This window comes from Astatotilapia calliptera, chromosome 6 (genome assembly GCF_964374335.1).
Source record: "Astatotilapia calliptera chromosome 6, fAstCal68.1, whole genome shotgun sequence".
Classification (NCBI taxonomy): Eukaryota; Metazoa; Chordata; class Actinopteri; order Cichliformes; family Cichlidae; genus Astatotilapia; species Astatotilapia calliptera.
This window is the reverse complement of record NC_137427.1, coordinates 10,158,490-10,175,354: the sequence shown is the minus strand read 5'-3', so window position 1 is coordinate 10,175,354 and position 16,865 is coordinate 10,158,490. Positions and strand designations below refer to the sequence as shown.

At 39.2% G+C, this 16,865-nt stretch overlaps 3 protein-coding genes across 8 annotated transcripts; 1 reads left to right on the top strand and 2 right to left on the bottom strand.

The window, feature by feature from the left end:
• Positions 1–2,538: 2,538 nt before the first annotated feature.
• Positions 2,539–8,321, top strand: LOC113023797 (uncharacterized). Of its 5 annotated transcripts, none has more exons than XM_080302723.1 (8): positions 2,539–2,690; positions 2,895–2,934; positions 3,784–3,884; positions 3,971–4,722; positions 5,147–5,678; positions 6,513–6,652; positions 6,953–7,057; positions 7,984–8,321. In XM_080302723.1, the coding sequence occupies exons 2-8, from the start codon at positions 2,901–2,903 to the stop codon at positions 8,060–8,062; spliced, it is 1,743 nt and encodes a 580-aa protein (XP_080158849.1). In that variant the 5' UTR covers positions 2,539–2,690; positions 2,895–2,900; the 3' UTR covers positions 8,063–8,321. The 5 variants fall into 5 exon arrangements, with proteins under 5 accessions (XP_080158849.1, XP_080158851.1, XP_026025955.2 ...); XM_080302725.1 differs by having other exon boundaries at positions 3,781–3,884; positions 5,156–5,678; XM_026170170.2 differs by having other exon boundaries at positions 3,781–3,884.
• Positions 8,322–8,355: 34 nt separating this feature from the next.
• nanos3 (nanos homolog 3) lies at positions 8,356–9,887 on the bottom strand. Its single transcript, XM_080302727.1, has one exon. It carries the CDS (start codon positions 9,697–9,699, stop codon positions 9,037–9,039), a length of 663 nt encoding a protein of 220 aa, XP_080158853.1. The 5' UTR covers positions 9,700–9,887; the 3' UTR covers positions 8,356–9,036.
• An 812-nt stretch (positions 9,888–10,699) lies between these two features.
• Positions 10,700–13,735, bottom strand: LOC113023795 (afadin- and alpha-actinin-binding protein). Of its 2 annotated transcripts, none has more exons than XM_026170161.2 (12): positions 13,552–13,735; positions 13,316–13,416; positions 13,173–13,241; positions 12,962–13,085; positions 12,799–12,877; positions 12,586–12,706; positions 12,079–12,223; positions 11,864–11,967; positions 11,616–11,777; positions 11,296–11,410; positions 11,052–11,211; positions 10,700–10,861 (listed from the first exon to the last, which is right to left on the bottom strand). In XM_026170161.2, exons 1-12 carry the CDS (start codon positions 13,598–13,600, stop codon positions 10,765–10,767), a joined length of 1,326 nt encoding a protein of 441 aa, XP_026025946.1. In that variant the 5' UTR covers positions 13,601–13,735; the 3' UTR covers positions 10,700–10,764. The 2 variants fall into 2 exon arrangements, with proteins under 2 accessions (XP_026025946.1, XP_080158852.1); XM_080302726.1 differs by having other exon boundaries at positions 11,052–11,220; positions 13,552–13,732.
• Between the last annotated feature and the right edge of the window lie 3,130 nt (positions 13,736–16,865).

Below are 16,865 nucleotides of genomic sequence, written 5' to 3'. Positions count from 1 at the left end.
ATTACATCTACAGTCATCCCAGTGGCATCCTACTATCTTTCTTATTGCTGCTTACAAGTATTTCTTTTTTCAAGCTAATGTTTAAAAGTGAATATGTGATTATTTATGTATGTATTTTGGTAATAACTCTTAATTCTTATCATTGTAGTTTTTATGGCTATATTTGGATAGCTTTATCTAACTTGTTATCTTTATGTACGTCAGAGCTGATTCACTGATGGAGGAGTTTTGTGGAACAAGAGCAGAGTAACACCAGCAGCAAACTGTCTACCACAGATAGAGATGAGTCACTTTAACCTGAGAAATTAGATAGGGAGAAAACATAGCATCAAAGAACCACTGATATTATTGTAATGGTCCTCTAACCTCAAAGTGCCTATCAACAGCCAAAATGGGAAGCATATGAGCCAATCAGAGAAGAGCTTTCGGACAGTTTGAGCTGCGTGTTGGTATACATGTACTCAATATTGTTTCTCTTGCATCCATGAGGGGAATTAGCATGATGTTTGCTCAACACTTTGTGGGAGGAGCTAGATGTTAACCACGTTGATGCTCTGGCTAAAACCGTAAATGAAGCCGTAAATGATATTTCAAATTATTATTTGCATCAGGACATCTTGTTATTTTTAATTAGAAAGTATTATTAAAGTTAATGAAATGTTACAACTGAAAAAAAATAGGAAATATTTCAAATCAAATATGTTCTCAGATTGTTGTTACTCTGTCCATCTCTTTTTGCTCAATAGAACCAGACATGCAACATCCCCGACAAACATCCTGATGAGAGTGGGGTGGATTTTACTCAAGGACAGCTGGATCAGCTCAGCTCAGCTGAAGATAAACCACACGTCTGTGACCAGCGTTGGAAGCTTCAGTCATTTATGCAATTTTAATATTCATCTGTATAGCCTGAGTGAAGAAAAACGCGACTCTTGTGATGAGTGTGAAAAGAGTTTTACCCAGTCAACAAATCTGAAGACACGGCATACCCACACAAGAGAGAAACCATGCATCTGTCAGTGTGGGAGGCTTTCAGTGACCCATTAAATTTATGACATAATAAGAATTCCTATCAACGTTGTCCCCGAAGCTACATCAGCATTTCCACAAGGACCACAATCTGAAAATTTCAGAAGCATATATGAAGTCTATGAAGCAATAAAAAGCACTTTGTAAGAATGCTCAGTAGTTCTGATTCACTTTTTCTAATGATAGCATTAAACTCAGGTGGAGTTATGGATTTAAAAAAGAAAAATAACTACTACTCTGTGGGATGCTGGGATGCCACCTGGATAGATTTTTACTATCTTTGAGTTTTTGGTGCTGAGGAGTGAGAGCAGGGGTGAGGCATGCCCCTCACAAAATGGTATGGTCACATCAGTGGAGCTGTGGGCAGAAACTACGGGAGGATAAGCAGGTTCTGATCTTATTTTACTCTTATTTTACTCTCATAAGTACATCACTGACAATATAGTAATATTAAATGAATATTAAATTAAGCAGTACTTCCAAAAAAAAGGGAAAAAAAGTTTACTCCCTACTTTACTTGTACAGTTTCATCACCTGTGAGCCCAACATCAAAAGAGTTTTTTGCTCCTTCATCTAGAGATATTAAACTTTTATGTCAAATCTACTGAGTAGTTCTTAGTAGTATATATTATTAAATGTTATCTTCAAGCACAAACTAGTAACTGTTTTGTTCATCTATGTTTTTGCCACCATCTATTGGTCAATTAGATTTCCTGCAAACCAATTCATATTTTAGAGAAAATCACATATAAGCATTGGTTTAATGTTCAGATGATCAGATTTATTTTGAAATTAGTAGCCAAATCAGGTGGGTGATTTAGAATTTTCAGTCAGGTGCATATTTTTGGATATTGGAAAAAATTTGGAATACCCGGAGAAAAATCCAAAAGAACATAGAGAGAATATTCAAACTCCTCACGGGAAGAAAGAGGATATTAAGAGTGCAGCAGATTGATAAGCAAAAGAGCAGGAAAGGTGAAGAAGAGGTGAGCTTCCAAAATACAAGACAGACGTGAGAGTTAAAAAACAGTAAAAGGGACCATTATGGCACAATGGAAGTAGAAGGCCAGTACTGGTCTTTGTCTCAGAGCTTCTACTTTAAACTGACTTTAAAAACTGAACTAAACATTTTTACTTTTTTTCTTAAGGTTTTACTTCTGTTGCTTAAAAAAATAATTGTGAGACTTTAAGCTTTAGGAAGAAAGTGTTTGACATTTAGTATTCAGTTTACTATAAAATGTATAAATTAAATTTTAAAAGGTGCTATTATTGTGCTGTTATCTGTTAGATTGAAAGTCCAGTGTTTTAAGATTCTGGGAACACCACCGCTAACAAAAGCCCTTTACTTCAGGCCTTATTTGAATCCAGATGGATAAGTTATATTAAAAAAATACTTCAATGCAACTTTTGTGAAATGGGGAAAGTGCCACGAAACGTTTTTGTACCAGGCTGGAAACATCTGCGTGTCTTTGAGAACTGAGTTGCTTTTGAAATCAGCTTCAAGTGTTGACGAAACACGTCCATCACTGACGTAAAACGTAAGCACACGGTCCGTGCATCTGGTGGGTGGATGTATGTCCCCGTGGGAAGAAAAAGTCAGCTGAAAAAAGTCGTCACTTTGTCACAGGAGTTATTTAATCCCCATATTTTTATTACTTAATGTAAGCAGACACATTTAATCGGTGCTCCGATTATCTGTACGTTTTCTCATTGAGTAAGCAAAGTTTACGTTTGTTAGCTAGCTAATACATTTGTTTCGAGAAAAATGTCTTTAACAGTTAGCTGACTCTTTTGCATAACCTTAAGTTAGCTGGCTTATCAGCTGATATATCTTTGATATTTTCACGTCTTTATCTTTCTCGTAGGAGGAGATGGCGAAAGGCAAAATGAAGATCAAGAGCAGTGGTAACAGGAGATGCTACTGACACAGATATTTGCTAATTTAGCCGCCGAATATAAATAATTATAAGATTAATTATGGTTTAAAATAAGTTGATTTTGAAAAAAGTTACGAATTTGATTTCAGTCCATTTAAAGGAGTGTGTTGTGTTGTGCTGTGTCCTGTGACTCCTGTCTTGTGCCAGAGAGTGATTACCAGTATTTAAACTGTTGTAAATGACTTGTTGGCCTATAATCTACCAAACATATCTCAACATATCTCTGATGAATGATAAAAAAAAGTCATTTTTGTCCAGAAAGAACATTTCTGCCACAAAGTAGCAATCAGCTTTTGGCAAAGTGACTTTTATATTTATATTTTATATATATACTTTATTTATTATTATTTATAGACAAAACTCTCATTGACATTAATTTTTTTTTCAAGAGATTCTGGCTAAGAGGGAAGCAGGAAATATAACATCATCTATAATGATATTTTATGTGGAGTAAAAGGACTGGATCGATTATTACTGATTAGGTACAATAATGCAGAGTCACAAAACAACAAGCCATTTCTTTGGATAACTATTTTGTAACTCCTGTTACAGAAGGCTAACACAAGATAAATAGTAATAAAGGAAAAACATTTTGGAATAATCCTACTAATAATACATAAATATATATAAGGTATTATATAGTAATTTTACTTGTCTGGCCTACTTGAGATTAAACTTGCTGTACGTGACTTAAGAACTAAAAAGGGTTTGACTCTCCTCTTTGACATAGCCCCAACTAAATGTTAATGGTGAGTATATGTAGTGATTCTTCTCCACAGTATTTGATTAATTGAACGGATTGCTTTGTTTTAAGAAGACTTAGCTCCACCCCAGGCTCGGTCACTCAGGTCTAGAAAGAGGGAATGTCCAAGTGATGACATTTCTCTAACCGATGATGTTCAGGCTCCACATCAACAGGTACTTTAGGTGATTGAAACAGAACCTACATTCACATATCATTAAGACAAGCTGCTTGATTCTCTTTGTCTTTTCTTTAACTTCAGGATGCTGAAGAGTATAACTCAGCAGTAGTTTCCACACCACCACGGTGTCCTCAGTCTCTTGCTCAGGAATGTGCTAAGACTACAAATCAGCAGGAAGCAGATCAAGCCTGTGCCACAAAACAGGAAGAAGATGCAGGCTGCTTTACAAATGTGGAACTTCAAGAGCAAGATGCTAACAATCCCAAAAATGATTCTCAGCTGGAAGACCTTCAAGTACTTTCTGAAAATTTCACCAACAAGAGTGGAACAAATGAGGAGGAAATGGATTTAGATGAATGTAACAGATCATTGTATGACACACGCACAGATCAGCTCAAGGTCTTCTTGCCTATCACCAAAGAACATGTCCAGTCCTGCCCGGTTGCTTTGAATGGAAAGGAGAACTCTGATGTGGAGAGCAATCAACACACTGGCCCAGAAGAACCTACCAACGTGTGCTTGGGTGATGTCACAAAGGGGTCGGTAGCAGGATTGCCAGCCAAGAAAAAGCGAAGGATGGGCATGTGTGGCCTGACAGAGAAGGAGCGGAGTCATTTTTTAATGACACAAAAGCGTGAAAACGGGCAAAACAGAGAGGGTAAAGTGGAGAAACCTATTTGCGAGAACACAGCTGAACCTGTGACTGTGGAAGAAAACACATCTTCACTCCCGTTACCATCCTCACCTCCATCCATCCCAGCAGACGGGCAGAACGGGGAGCCGAGAGAGGAAGAGATAAAGCTTCAGCCTAGTCACTGTAAAGGAGATGAAAGGTAAGTGTAATATTACATTTATTACATTTATTACATTTTTCAGAGTTTTACACTGTTTTAGCAACCAGCAGTGTTGGAAAGGAACATTAACACAACTACTGTTACATTAGTTATATTTTACCTAAAAGAGGTTTCACGTAACAGTTTTGCTCATTTAAAATTTAAACACCATGAACTTCAGTTAATGATTAGTTTTAAATACCTTAATTATCAAAATGGAGTTCAGTTTAGACAGTTTTATTTTCCAGAATTGAAAATCACAGGACAAAGAGAAAAATTAAGATTGCAAAGTGCTGTTTTCATTGCGAGTCAAGATGTTAAATAACCGTTTCAGAAGAGGTTTATAAAAATTCAAATGACTTTTTAAAACTGACTTGTATATGTAAAATACAAGAGATACTAATTTGTCATTTCTTTCTTTGAGAACACACAGAGCAGAAAGTGAAGCCTGTGCTGCTGTCAGTCCTTCAGATGGCTCCACCGCTGGTTTCGATTCCGGCTGCTCAGAGGGAAAAGGTAGTGAGCGTGAAGATGGCATAGTTACTGATTCAGAGCAAGCCGGTGACTTAGATCACATTGCAGAAAAAGAAGCAGGGGAGGATTTGGGCAGCCAAAAACTCCAAGAACTCAAAGTTTGTACCAATGAAATTATGGCTGAAGTACCTAAAAATCAAGAGGAAGCTGGCTTAGCAGAAGCAAACTGCAGCTCTGCCATGTCTTTCTGCACAAGTCAAGATGAGAAGACTGTCCACCTGCAGGCTCTCCTTCTGCAGGTGGACAGTGTTACTGGAACAAGAGATGAGAAGGAGGAAGAGATCAGCGGGAATGTGTTCAGTGGTGATGGAGCTGATAAAAATGTCTCCTGTTCACACACCCAAATGGGAGGATTAAACTGTGGCTCTGTGGAAATCTGTGAGAGCGCAGCTACACCCAGTGTCTCAGAGAGGAAAGACAGTGTAAGTAGTGGCGCTAAAACCTAAAACGGAGGGAAGGAACAGACTGTTATGCAACAGAGTATTATTTTGAGAATAATGTCAAAATGTGGCGATTACAGTTGTTGTTTCAAGTCAAACAACTTCCACAGCTCGTATAAGCTCTACAAAATGCCCTGTGTAGATGAGCTAGGGAAACAGCTTGATCAGCTGCCATTGTTTCCCCTCTGTACTGCATGAGGGCGTAGCCATCCATATCGATATACTGTCCATTGCCAGCTATTTAATTTTGCAAGTATGATTTCACTAACTCATCAGCACAAACCATTTTTTAGAGGTTGTAGCAGCCGTGGCACGTCTATGACCTGAAACAACAATTTTAATCTCCACATTTCAACTTTATTCTTCTTCTATTTTAAGGACTAAAGGACTAAATCTTTCTTCTTATTTTGCCCTTTTGTTCCCCTTAATGATTCATTAATGTAGTTTATAATGTCATCACAGTCTTTCACACTTATGCACCACCAGTAAACGCACTGGGCATTAGTGCTGAAACTCTTAATCAGTTATTGATTAAACTGTCTGTAAAATTATAAGTCATTTATGTTAAAAATATCAAGAACAAATGTTTCAATCTTGTGTGTTTCTAGTATATTTATCTGTGTTGATTTACAGTCAGTTTTCCTTATGTTCTCTTTACTTGTGATGTTAATTTGACAAATTAATTATTTTAATATTTAAAAAACTAAACTATGAAATTAATTAACTGAAAATAAGCCCAACATAAAATAGCTACTTAATTAATATCATGTGGAAAGAGCATTTATTGTTTTTGTTTCTTTGTGTTTATAAATACAGTGTGATCCTGATGAACCTGCTGCTGGTCCGTCAGCTGTTCACGCTGATCGCTCGCAGACACTCTCACTCACTGCTGACTCGTTTGGATCTGGGTGCTTAGATTATGTGTCGGACTCCCAGCTGAACACCATCGTTCTGATGTAAGAAATAAGCGAGGAAATACCAGTATATCCGCTGATACACAAAAGACTGCACACACGAGCAGTCGGATGCTTCAGATGTACAAGTCTCTGTATGTGTATCTTTCAACTCTACTGTGCTAATTTTACTCAATATTCAAGAAACTGTTTTAAAAAAATAGTCTCAAATATAAAAAAAAGACATTTTTAAGAGACAATGCTGTCTTAAAGTTAAAAATGTACTTTGGTCATCTTATGAAATTAACAGACAAGCTTTAACACCTCTATTTTTAAATTATTCCAATGTTTGTGTTTCTGTAGTGAGGATGAGGCGATGCAGAAAGAGGAAGACCCTGATTCCTCAGACTGTGATGAAGATGGTACAGACCTAATCTGCGGACTTATCAGAGAACTCTCCTCTCTAAAGTTAGTACATGCCATTCTTCTTTCAGCTACCAGCGTCTTAGCGTCTCTTCCTATAGGTAACCTTTTGACTTTCACTACCATTAGTCAGTTTAATTGTTTTTATACTCGCCTCCCTGCTGTGATTGGTTGGGGGTAAAGCATGTGTGGTCAACTCTGCCAGCTGTAGATCTCGTCTGGTCAAAGATGAGCAAGCGAAAGTATGTAGATGTGAGAGAGACCGACATTTAAGTGGCAAATTTGCTTGAATAATCCTGCAGCACCTTTAAAGTCCATGACATTTATCTGTTATTACACACCTCTCCCATTCTTTAAACCAGTCACTTAAAAGGCAGTTCTTGCTCTAATTTCTAACTCCAAAATTTCACTAGAGCAACTTTGTAGGTTGCACATGTCCAAAAAAAATGAATGTTTTATCTCCCTTTCTCTTCCAAGCAAGGCAGTTTTCTTCTGATTGGGTGCCCCACACAAAAAAAAAGCCACAGTTGTGTGCCTGAGATGACCAAAGTAGGGCCATCTACTCTCACTGACATTACACAGAGCCAAGATCAGAAAAACAGTAAACCCTGTTGTGCATCGTCGACATGCACAGCGGGTTGAGGATGGTAAAACAGAATCGCTGACAAAATTAAATATAATAGTGGCTTCTCTCAGCTTCCCAGTAGATGCACCTATGGTACAAATTTGAAGATCGTTGGTGATTTGCAGAGAAGTTGACCTCTGACCTTAAGGTCAAAGTCATTTGGATTTGAACTTGTCTGAGATTTTTACTAGATGCTTCTCTGGGATTTATCTTAAAGTTCTACATCGCCTCATTCTTGAGTTCACAAGCTTAGGTGTCCATGACGCTTGTAGCCCACCCGGCAGGTTGACGGATACAGAGTTAAATTGTCATGAATGAAAAATAATGTCCTCCATCTTTCTTCTAGTCGGAGAGTCATGGCTGCTCATCGAGAGCTGGAGAGTCTGCGCCGTAGCAGTAAAAGTTCAAGGAGCTCAACTCGTTAAGAGAGTTGTTTCAGGTTTCTTCAGTCCTTATTTTACTGCTGCCCCAGTGGTTCACTGGTAAAGAACATGTTTTAAAGTGTTTACTGTTCTGGAGTTAACTGCAGCTCAGTTTTGTTTTGCTTTTTTAGTTTAATGACTCATTCCACTTCTTCCCAAATAAAGATGGATGTTTATTACATGCGTCTTGTCATTGGTGATTTAGTCACATTAATTTGAACATGACTCATTTAAAATGTCAAAAAATAAATAAATAAATAAATTCAAAATTGAAAAATGACAACATAGAATGCAAATAAACTTAACCAATTTAGTTATTTATAACTTTTTAGCACACAAGAATATCCACAGAGAAATTTTCAGACTTTTTCCACAAAGGCAGAAGAGTTACAACGGCGTTAACATTTTTAGAAAAGCCACAATTACAGTTTTCAAAATAAAATAATCTATCCTCAAGAACAGAGGCCTACTTGCACACAGAAACAAGAACAAGTCACTCATTTTTAAAAAATTTAAAATGCTGACATGGTCACATAATGCTTTACCTGTTTTAGTAGAGTTATTAATGATGACTGCATCTCTTATAATGTTTGACAGTGTTATAATCCTTCAATGCATGGACAGGAAATATGAAACGATATCAGCTGGCCACGTTTTAAAAGTATGTAAAAGAAACATACAGTGATTTTTTGAAACATGTCTCCTCCCAAACATAAAATCTGGCAGTCGTTCTTGAAAGTGCCTCTCAAATCCAAACACCAAACAGCTGAGGTATTTTAGGCTGGCAGGACCAGCTGCAAAGAAACTCTAATCAGCTACACAGCAAACGAACCAAAGCATGCAAATGAAAAGCACACAAAAGCAAAACCACACTAGTGCTAAAATAAATACACAAATAGAAAAAATAAAGTCACACTAAACGAAACGAGGGTCCTGCCTTCTGTGTAGTGTCTTATTGTCCCTTGCCACCTGCTGGTTCAGCGTCTGGACTTGGCGTACACGGAGCTGTATGCGCTGTCCACTTTGGGGCAGAAGCGCTTGGTGTGAGCCTTGGCCCCCGTGGCTCCACACAGAGGACACACGTACTGGCGCAGATAGGGACACAAAACATCTCCTTCTTGGTTCTTCAGCCAATGGGATCCGTAGACCAGCTCAGACTCTCCGTTGTGTTTACAAAAGCTGCAGAACATGCGCTCAGGAGTGGGTAAGACTGCCTCAGGTGTTTTGAAACGACTCGTCTTCTTTCGATCTTTTGGCCCCCGGGAGCCCGGCGGGTTTTGCATCACTTTCACATCAATTGCGTTTGGTGCATACGCCACACCATCCACTGGATCCGTGCGAGCAGGGGAACGCATTAGTGCACATTCGCGGGAGCAGGGATCCGGCGCGCTCTCTGCTCCGAGGCCACCTTGGCGAGCTGCGTTATTGCGCACAGATACCATAGCTTGACTCATGTCGTCACACTCCGTGTGATGAGCTTTGGACACAGGCTGGGAGGACTCGGAGACGGTGCTGCGACCCAGGATATCTCGAATTGTATCACACAGTCCCATGTAGTCTCGCCAGGGCTGGAAACTTTTGCTGTCGGACTCCATGACGCGTGGCAGGTGATGAAGGAATCCCCAAACCATTCCGTTCATTCTAGCTCCAGTCCGGCGATGTTTTCGGCCCCTTCGGGAAGATGACCCAGTTTTTTTTACTTGAAACAAACACCAGCAGACAAAACAGCTCGCGTTGCGCACAGAATTTACGAGTAGTAATTGAGCACAAGGTGTGACCTCACCAACAGCGCAGCAGCCAGTCACGTGAGCACGTGCCCAACGCGTGCGGCCAATTAAAGTGAATTTCCTCCAAATGTTTGCGCAGCCCTTGTCGAGGGTTAATGGGTACATAGATTTCATTTTCTGTACGTAAACATATTCAACATGCTTCAATGTCAAATTATATATGTCAGTATACAAACTTTTTTATTATTGGAATAAACATTAAAATAAATAAATTCTATTTTATTTCGATAATGACTGAAAAGTCGAAGCGCCAGAAATACATAAATCATTCTATATATGTAGACACCTTCTCAGTGCCCATCTTAGTCCAGTTGAACTACTATTCAGAAATTTTGGATTATACCCCCCCCCCCCCCAAAAAAAGTTATGAATTTGCTGAGCTTCACTTGATTCAAATAAGTTAAACCAGTGATAAAGGCCAATGGCATCTTAAAGAACCTCATGGTATCACCCTTTAGTTATGCAGCTATAGTCTCAGACTGCTGTGAGACCTCCCATGATGAACTTTCCACCACTCCTTTTCACTCCCATTGTTAATATGCCACTATTGCATGCTAACTTATGTACTCTCTCCTGTTTGAATTTGGTCCCCTTTTGTCGTGCAAAGTCTCTATGCTCCTTTTAACAGCAGATGGCTGCCTGACCTGGTCCAGATCCTGGGTCGTCATCCTGTTAAAAGGGAGATCTTCCACTCTGCTGTTGCAAAGTGTTGTTCACAGCAGGGAATTACAGTTCACTAAATTCTTGAGGTTCTCTCTAAAATATAGTGCAAGTCTACTGACAACTTTAGATCACAGCAAACAGCATTGCATCCACATGAAAAAAAAAAGAAACAAAAAACAGTGGAGATAAATAAAATTCAATATTTATTGTCAATTCTAAAAAGGGGAAATTGAGTTTCTGTTGAATAAAATTGCATTAAAATGACCAATCTAAATGTGGAGCATGGGGCGTGTGCCCAATCCTGTCTGCTCCAGCGTCCCATGTTTCCAAGTGCTGATCAACATCTCTGGATCTACACAATACAGAAACAAAATTTAAAATAAGCAGCACTTTCATAAAGTCAAGAGGAAAAGAGTTTGCAGTAAATACAGAAGTTGTATCTGTTTTCATGTCACAACCCCCCACCACCCAAAAAATACTTTGTTAAATAATTATTGCATGAAAGGAGTGCAGGAGAGAACTGAAGAGTCATATCAATCCACCTGCAGTTGTATGGTAGATTGAGGGAAGAGTAGAGCTCAGGAGTGCTGGGAGTTTGGACTCTGCCTCTTCCCTGATGTAATCCAGCAACGGCAGCGGTCCCCGACTCAGAGGTTGATGGAGTAAGGGGAAGACAGCCAGATATGTTTGTGGGTCCCAAACCTGACAGACCTGGAGTCAAACATGTGTGTGACTTCAAAGCATTTGACGTAAATTATTTAAACCTATTAAAACGACTTCACTCACTGAGAGCAGTGCTCTCTCTTCTGTTGTTGTTTGGCGCTCCTTTGTTAAACAGAGGTGAGTCACACAGATATTGCTGCTTGAGAAGAGAGGCTCTCTGTTGCTCAAAATCACAGCGCTGCAGACAAGACATTAAAACAAAGCAGAAAAACAAGTTGCATAAGAGAACCACTCGAAAATGTACAATCCTCCAGTGTGATGGTGTCCTGATAAACTATTTTTTTTATTTTTTTTGACAAACCTTATTAGGGAACTATCAGAACTGACAGCAAATGACATTTATATAACCCTTTATAAATGAGTCTGCCTTATTTTCTTCAAACCTCACGGCTCAGTCGAATGGCAGCATCAGTGAACGACTGACGTTCCCTTTCAAAAGTCCTCCTCATATGATGGAACTCTGCCCAGCGCACCTGAAGACGTTCCCACTCTTCCAAAAAGTAGCTATCAGTAAGTTCGGAGGGGATGGGTGAAGCAAGGGTATCCTTCACAAAGAAATGAGGGGAAAAAAGTCTGAGACTAGCAAAAGTTTACAAGACAAAGAATGTTAACTCATATTAGAGGGCAATACCTGCAGCATTTGCTGCTGCAATCTGACAAGATGTTGACTCTCTTTCAGTTCAGCTTCCAGCTGAGCCAGAAGCTTTTCTTGGTCGGTACCAGCAGTAGTCTGACCTGCATGAACACTGTAATTCTTAAAAGTTTTCCAGTCAACACTCGATACAGTCTTCTTTGACCCAACAATATTTCACAGATTGTTTTAAAGTGTGTTTGAAAGAGGTTTACCTTCAAACATGATGCCCGGTAGTAGCCTCTGCACTTTCCTCCAACTCTGAACAACCCCGCCTGTCACATGTTCTCCAAGTGCTTCCTCAGCTTGATCCAACCTTTTATCTCCATCCTGGGCCATATCCATCGACTCTGACAGGGTCTTACATCAAAGTTTAGATCGATTTATTGGGATTGGGAAGAAGACTCTAATGTTAAAAATATTCAAAAGCTTTGAAAGTGTATTTATTATCTTGACATTATTTTAGTAGCTATTCCAGATCTTTAAACTTTACATGGTCTTCATCAGCAAATGTAATTTGTGGTTTAAGGCAGCAGATTTATGAATATATGATCAGTCACTATAAGGTTCATTAGTGTATCATTCCAAATGTTTGCAGCAGCAGGGATTGAAACTCTAAAAGGATCTTGTGGTGGGATTAAGTTTTCATTTGACTGTTTTTGGATCAGTTCATTCAACATAACTTATTCAGCATCTCTGGTGTTAGTTAAGCCTTTGCCCACCTGCTCCATGTCGACTCTGAGTGCATGAAGTAAAGTGGTGAGGCTGTGACGCAGCTTCATCGCCTCCCTGAGCTCTGCTTCTCTTCGCTCCAGCATCAGACGCAGTGCTGCCTCTTCTCGTCTACGAGTTGGAGAGAGCAAGTCAAGATTAGGAAGAGCAATTTGATGAGAGTCCAAGATCAGAAAATGCATGAAAATAACCAGCTAACGTACTTCGCAGTAGATCTGAATGATTTAATTGGCTGTTCTTTTTTGCCCCGGCTTCCAGGTGGAAAGTTTAGCACCTCTATGGCTGGATAGAAAAATATAACGGGTTGAAAGCTACAGGATGTGAGAAATATTTAAGAGGTAAGCAAACTGCTGGGGTTAATCTCACCTGGTCCTTTCTCTCCATGTCTGTCAGTCATCTGTGACAGTCGCTCCTTCAGTCTGTTGGTCTGCAGTTCTCGCCGTCGCAGCTCCGCTTCCTGCTGGTTACATTGGAGCTGCAGATGGCCGCACTGACAAGTGGAAAGATATAGTTTAGGAATTGGAAATGAATATGAAGGCATTCATTTAGAAAACCCTCACACATGCTTTCATCTTACTTTGACCCGCTCACATCTCAGCATGTCCTGAAGCCTGGCCACATGCTCATCCATCTCTTTTAGCTGCTCCTAGAGGGAAAGAGTTCACCTTGTCTCCTTAATCTGAAACACAAATCTGTGCTCTTAAATTTATTGTAACACACCCTCAGTGAGTCTCCTTGTTCCTCCCTATCAGCCCACCAGGAGGCGCTTTGGGGGTGCGCATTTAGAGGGTTGAGACTGGGATCCCTAAACAGATGAGAGTCTGCAGGAGAAACACAAAAAAGCAAGTAGGTGGAGATAAGGTGAAATATGAATACAAATATGTCTTCTTTTTTTAAAAAAAATCTGTGGTCTGGTAGCTTAGATAATGTTCTTTCAAGTGAAAGGATGTCATTACCTGAGTACTCCTGTCTGTCGTCTTTTCTTTGCACAAACCTGGAAGCCATCTGGCTGCAGTATACGTATAATAGCAAAAGGTAGATGTTTTTACAATTCTAATTGATGTGCACAACATCTAGGAAACGTGGCTATATATAACTTTACAAAGGCTCTCACCTGAGCAGCAAAACCTCCTCAGGTGAGTCCAGCCTGTGTTCACAGGTGATGGCACTTTTGTTAATTATCACTGACAATGATGAATGAGGAGACTGCAGCTTTAGACCATTATTCAATCAAACTACTTATTATAAAAGAAATTCCACTACTACTTCTCAAATTGTTGCTGTGGAGATTGAACAGCACAAGATTCCTGGGGGTGCATGTGACCGACAACCTCCTCCAGTGTCAAAGCTCACCAGCACCTGCACTTCCTACAGAGGCTAAAAAAGACTCATCCCAACCCATCGGGCTTCACCACTTTCTACAGAGTCACCGCAGAGAGTGTTGCATTCGTCTGCAACATGAGAGTAGCAGTGTCTCAGAAAGAACGGCACTGACAAGATTATCGGGGTCTCACTGCCACCATCTGGGGATCTGGCAAAGGAACGCTGCCCTTCATGGGCAAAAAGGATCGTGACGGTCATCACTCACCCGGTCACTGGCCGTTTTCCCTCCTGCCTTCAGGCAAAAGGTATCGCAGTATAATGTGAATTTACCCAACTGCCATCAGACTGGTAAATTCATAATGTACATCATAAATGGATGTAGTACAATAACCTAAGCACGACTTAGCTTTTTCAGGTTTCTTATATAAATGTAATGTTTTTTGACAGCTGCACTAGAGCATTTTTACATGGTCCCCTTTTTGTTTTTCTGTGTTCATAATTTCGTTCAGCAATGCATCTGTAACGTATCGACTGAATGCCAATAAAGAAATCCAGATGGGTTTTTTTCCCGTTTAATGTCAAATTAAAAGCAGTACCTCGAACAAGAGCAGCAGCGATAATTTGAGACGTCTTTGCAGTGTCACACTGCTGTAAGTCACAGTGTTCGTCATCTGTCCCGTGACTTTGAGCTTGGTGCTGTATTTTGTTTTCAAATGCATGAATAGAACAAATGCAGCACATTATCAACATTTATTTTTTATTTTTTTATGAAGACACTGCCGTTATCAGTATATTTTTCTTGATTTATAGAGGTGACACATGACATACTGATGCTGGTGAGATCCTGGAGATTTATGACATGTGGGCAGACACTTACTAGTGCACAAAAGTTTGTGTTAATGTAGAAACATGCCACTTGCATACAAGACAGATGGTCACTGGAACTGAGTCAGTGCATGCCTACCCTAAATATTCATTTAAAAATCATAAATGATTTCATATTCAGCTGTTCAGATGGCTTTAATATCAGATTAAAAAAGTGAAACCACGTTTCAAAATGACATCAAACTTTTGAGCATCACACTTGATGCAGTTCTGTTCCTCAGATGCACTTTACACAATATATGATCTGGAAAATGTTGATGTTTGCATATCCTTCAGTCTTTTCACTTTGACTATAAAACACCTGAGACTGAACCTTCTGACCTGCTAATGTGCGAGTCGTAAAATAAGTCAAAAAAGTGACACTTCATAATAATCATTTTCTTATGCTATCTGTGCAAAGGATTAACATTTCCTTAAAAAAAAAAAAAAAAAAGCATAGCATACAGATTTTCAGTGTTCAAAAAAAAAAAAAAAAAATTTAATTTAGTTTCTTTTGAAGGCTTCCCACAAAAGCAACATTTATAAAGATACAGACTAACAGCAGTGAAGGTTTTGGTTGATAGTAAAATGATTCCAGTGTGGAAAACAACTATTGCAACAAGTCATTGCAGTAGATTCATTAAATACAAACATTATCAGAAATATGTTTCTAATGTGATATACATTCAATTTCTGCCACTATCCAAATTGTGTAAGGCCATAATGTGTTTTTAAATTAAAGACAGGTACAGATACAGGCAGGTAAAAGCACGTCTAATGGGCTCTTACATACATACAGAAAACAGCGGGACAAAATGTTAATGAACAATCACATGCCCTAAAGCGAGAGGTTAAAAGTGTCGTAAATCAGATTATTAGAAACACCTTTTACATAATCACAAATACATGAGCAGTTTCTTTTGGCCACATATAGAGTTAGTCCTGTGTCTGTAGTGTTAATGTCTGTGCTTTGTAATGACACACTTGGCATGGATAACAACATGTTCCTATTGCTGAGCAGCACCTGCTTTAAATTAATGATTGATTGTACTTCCACGTGTTACGCAGAATACAAGAGGAAGTTACACTTGCACTGGCCGTTAAACATGGGCTGAATTTCACTGACTGGAAAGAGACACTGTTCAGTCAGTAAATGGAGAGTGGACATGTTAAGTACTAGGTAAACCCAGAGCGGCTTAATCATTAGTCAAGTTAGTGTCAGGAACAACTTTTTTTTTTAAACATGTAGAGTTTAGACCTGCTTTTATGTAACAGATTGGAGTTATGAAGCCATTAGTTTGGCAAACAAGTGGAATAACTGCCCCCCATAATCCCTCCTCCCCTCTCCCAAAACCCCGACCCCTGTGTGCATCATCCCAAGAGGTGTTGCAGGTAGATCTACAGCGGCAACAACTAGAAGTGAAGAAAGCCTTCAAAGAACAGATCCAGAAATCCTCCGCGTCTCCTTCCGCTACACACAAAAAAAAAAACAGAAACATGGAAAAAAAGAGTTAAGCTGCAGGCCAAAATGACAAAAATCAGTAAATCAATAAAACACATCTGATGACATCTAATGCATGCTAAAACTCTGAGTTTGTGTTATGAAGGTGGTTCACTCGGTACCAAGGTACATCACCATGGTAACTTATGCTGCAGAATAAACCTGCTCCAGATGAGTGCATGTTTGAAATTTGAGATAAAAAAGGTATGAAATCACTGCCTACAGACCAACCAGTTCTACAGAGAACAGCTTCAGCATTCCTAGAATATCACTCAGACCTCCGTGTGTAGACAGTAGGAGGACCAAAAGTTGTTTTTTTTTTAAAATCATCATCTAAAGTCTTTTGTCTTTCTCTAATGAACATCAATAATAAATCCATACATACAATAAATATTCTTAGAACCATCTTTATTTCTCCCCCCCCCCCACTTGTTGGCTGCAAACAATTTGAAAAACTTTTCATTGTTCTAAAAGCCTTAATGCTCGCTCCTAAACCAGAGCACTGGTTTGTATGTTTTATTCTTTACTCTGGCTGCAGCTGAAAGGATGAACTAAAACAACAACTATTATAATCTGTAAGAT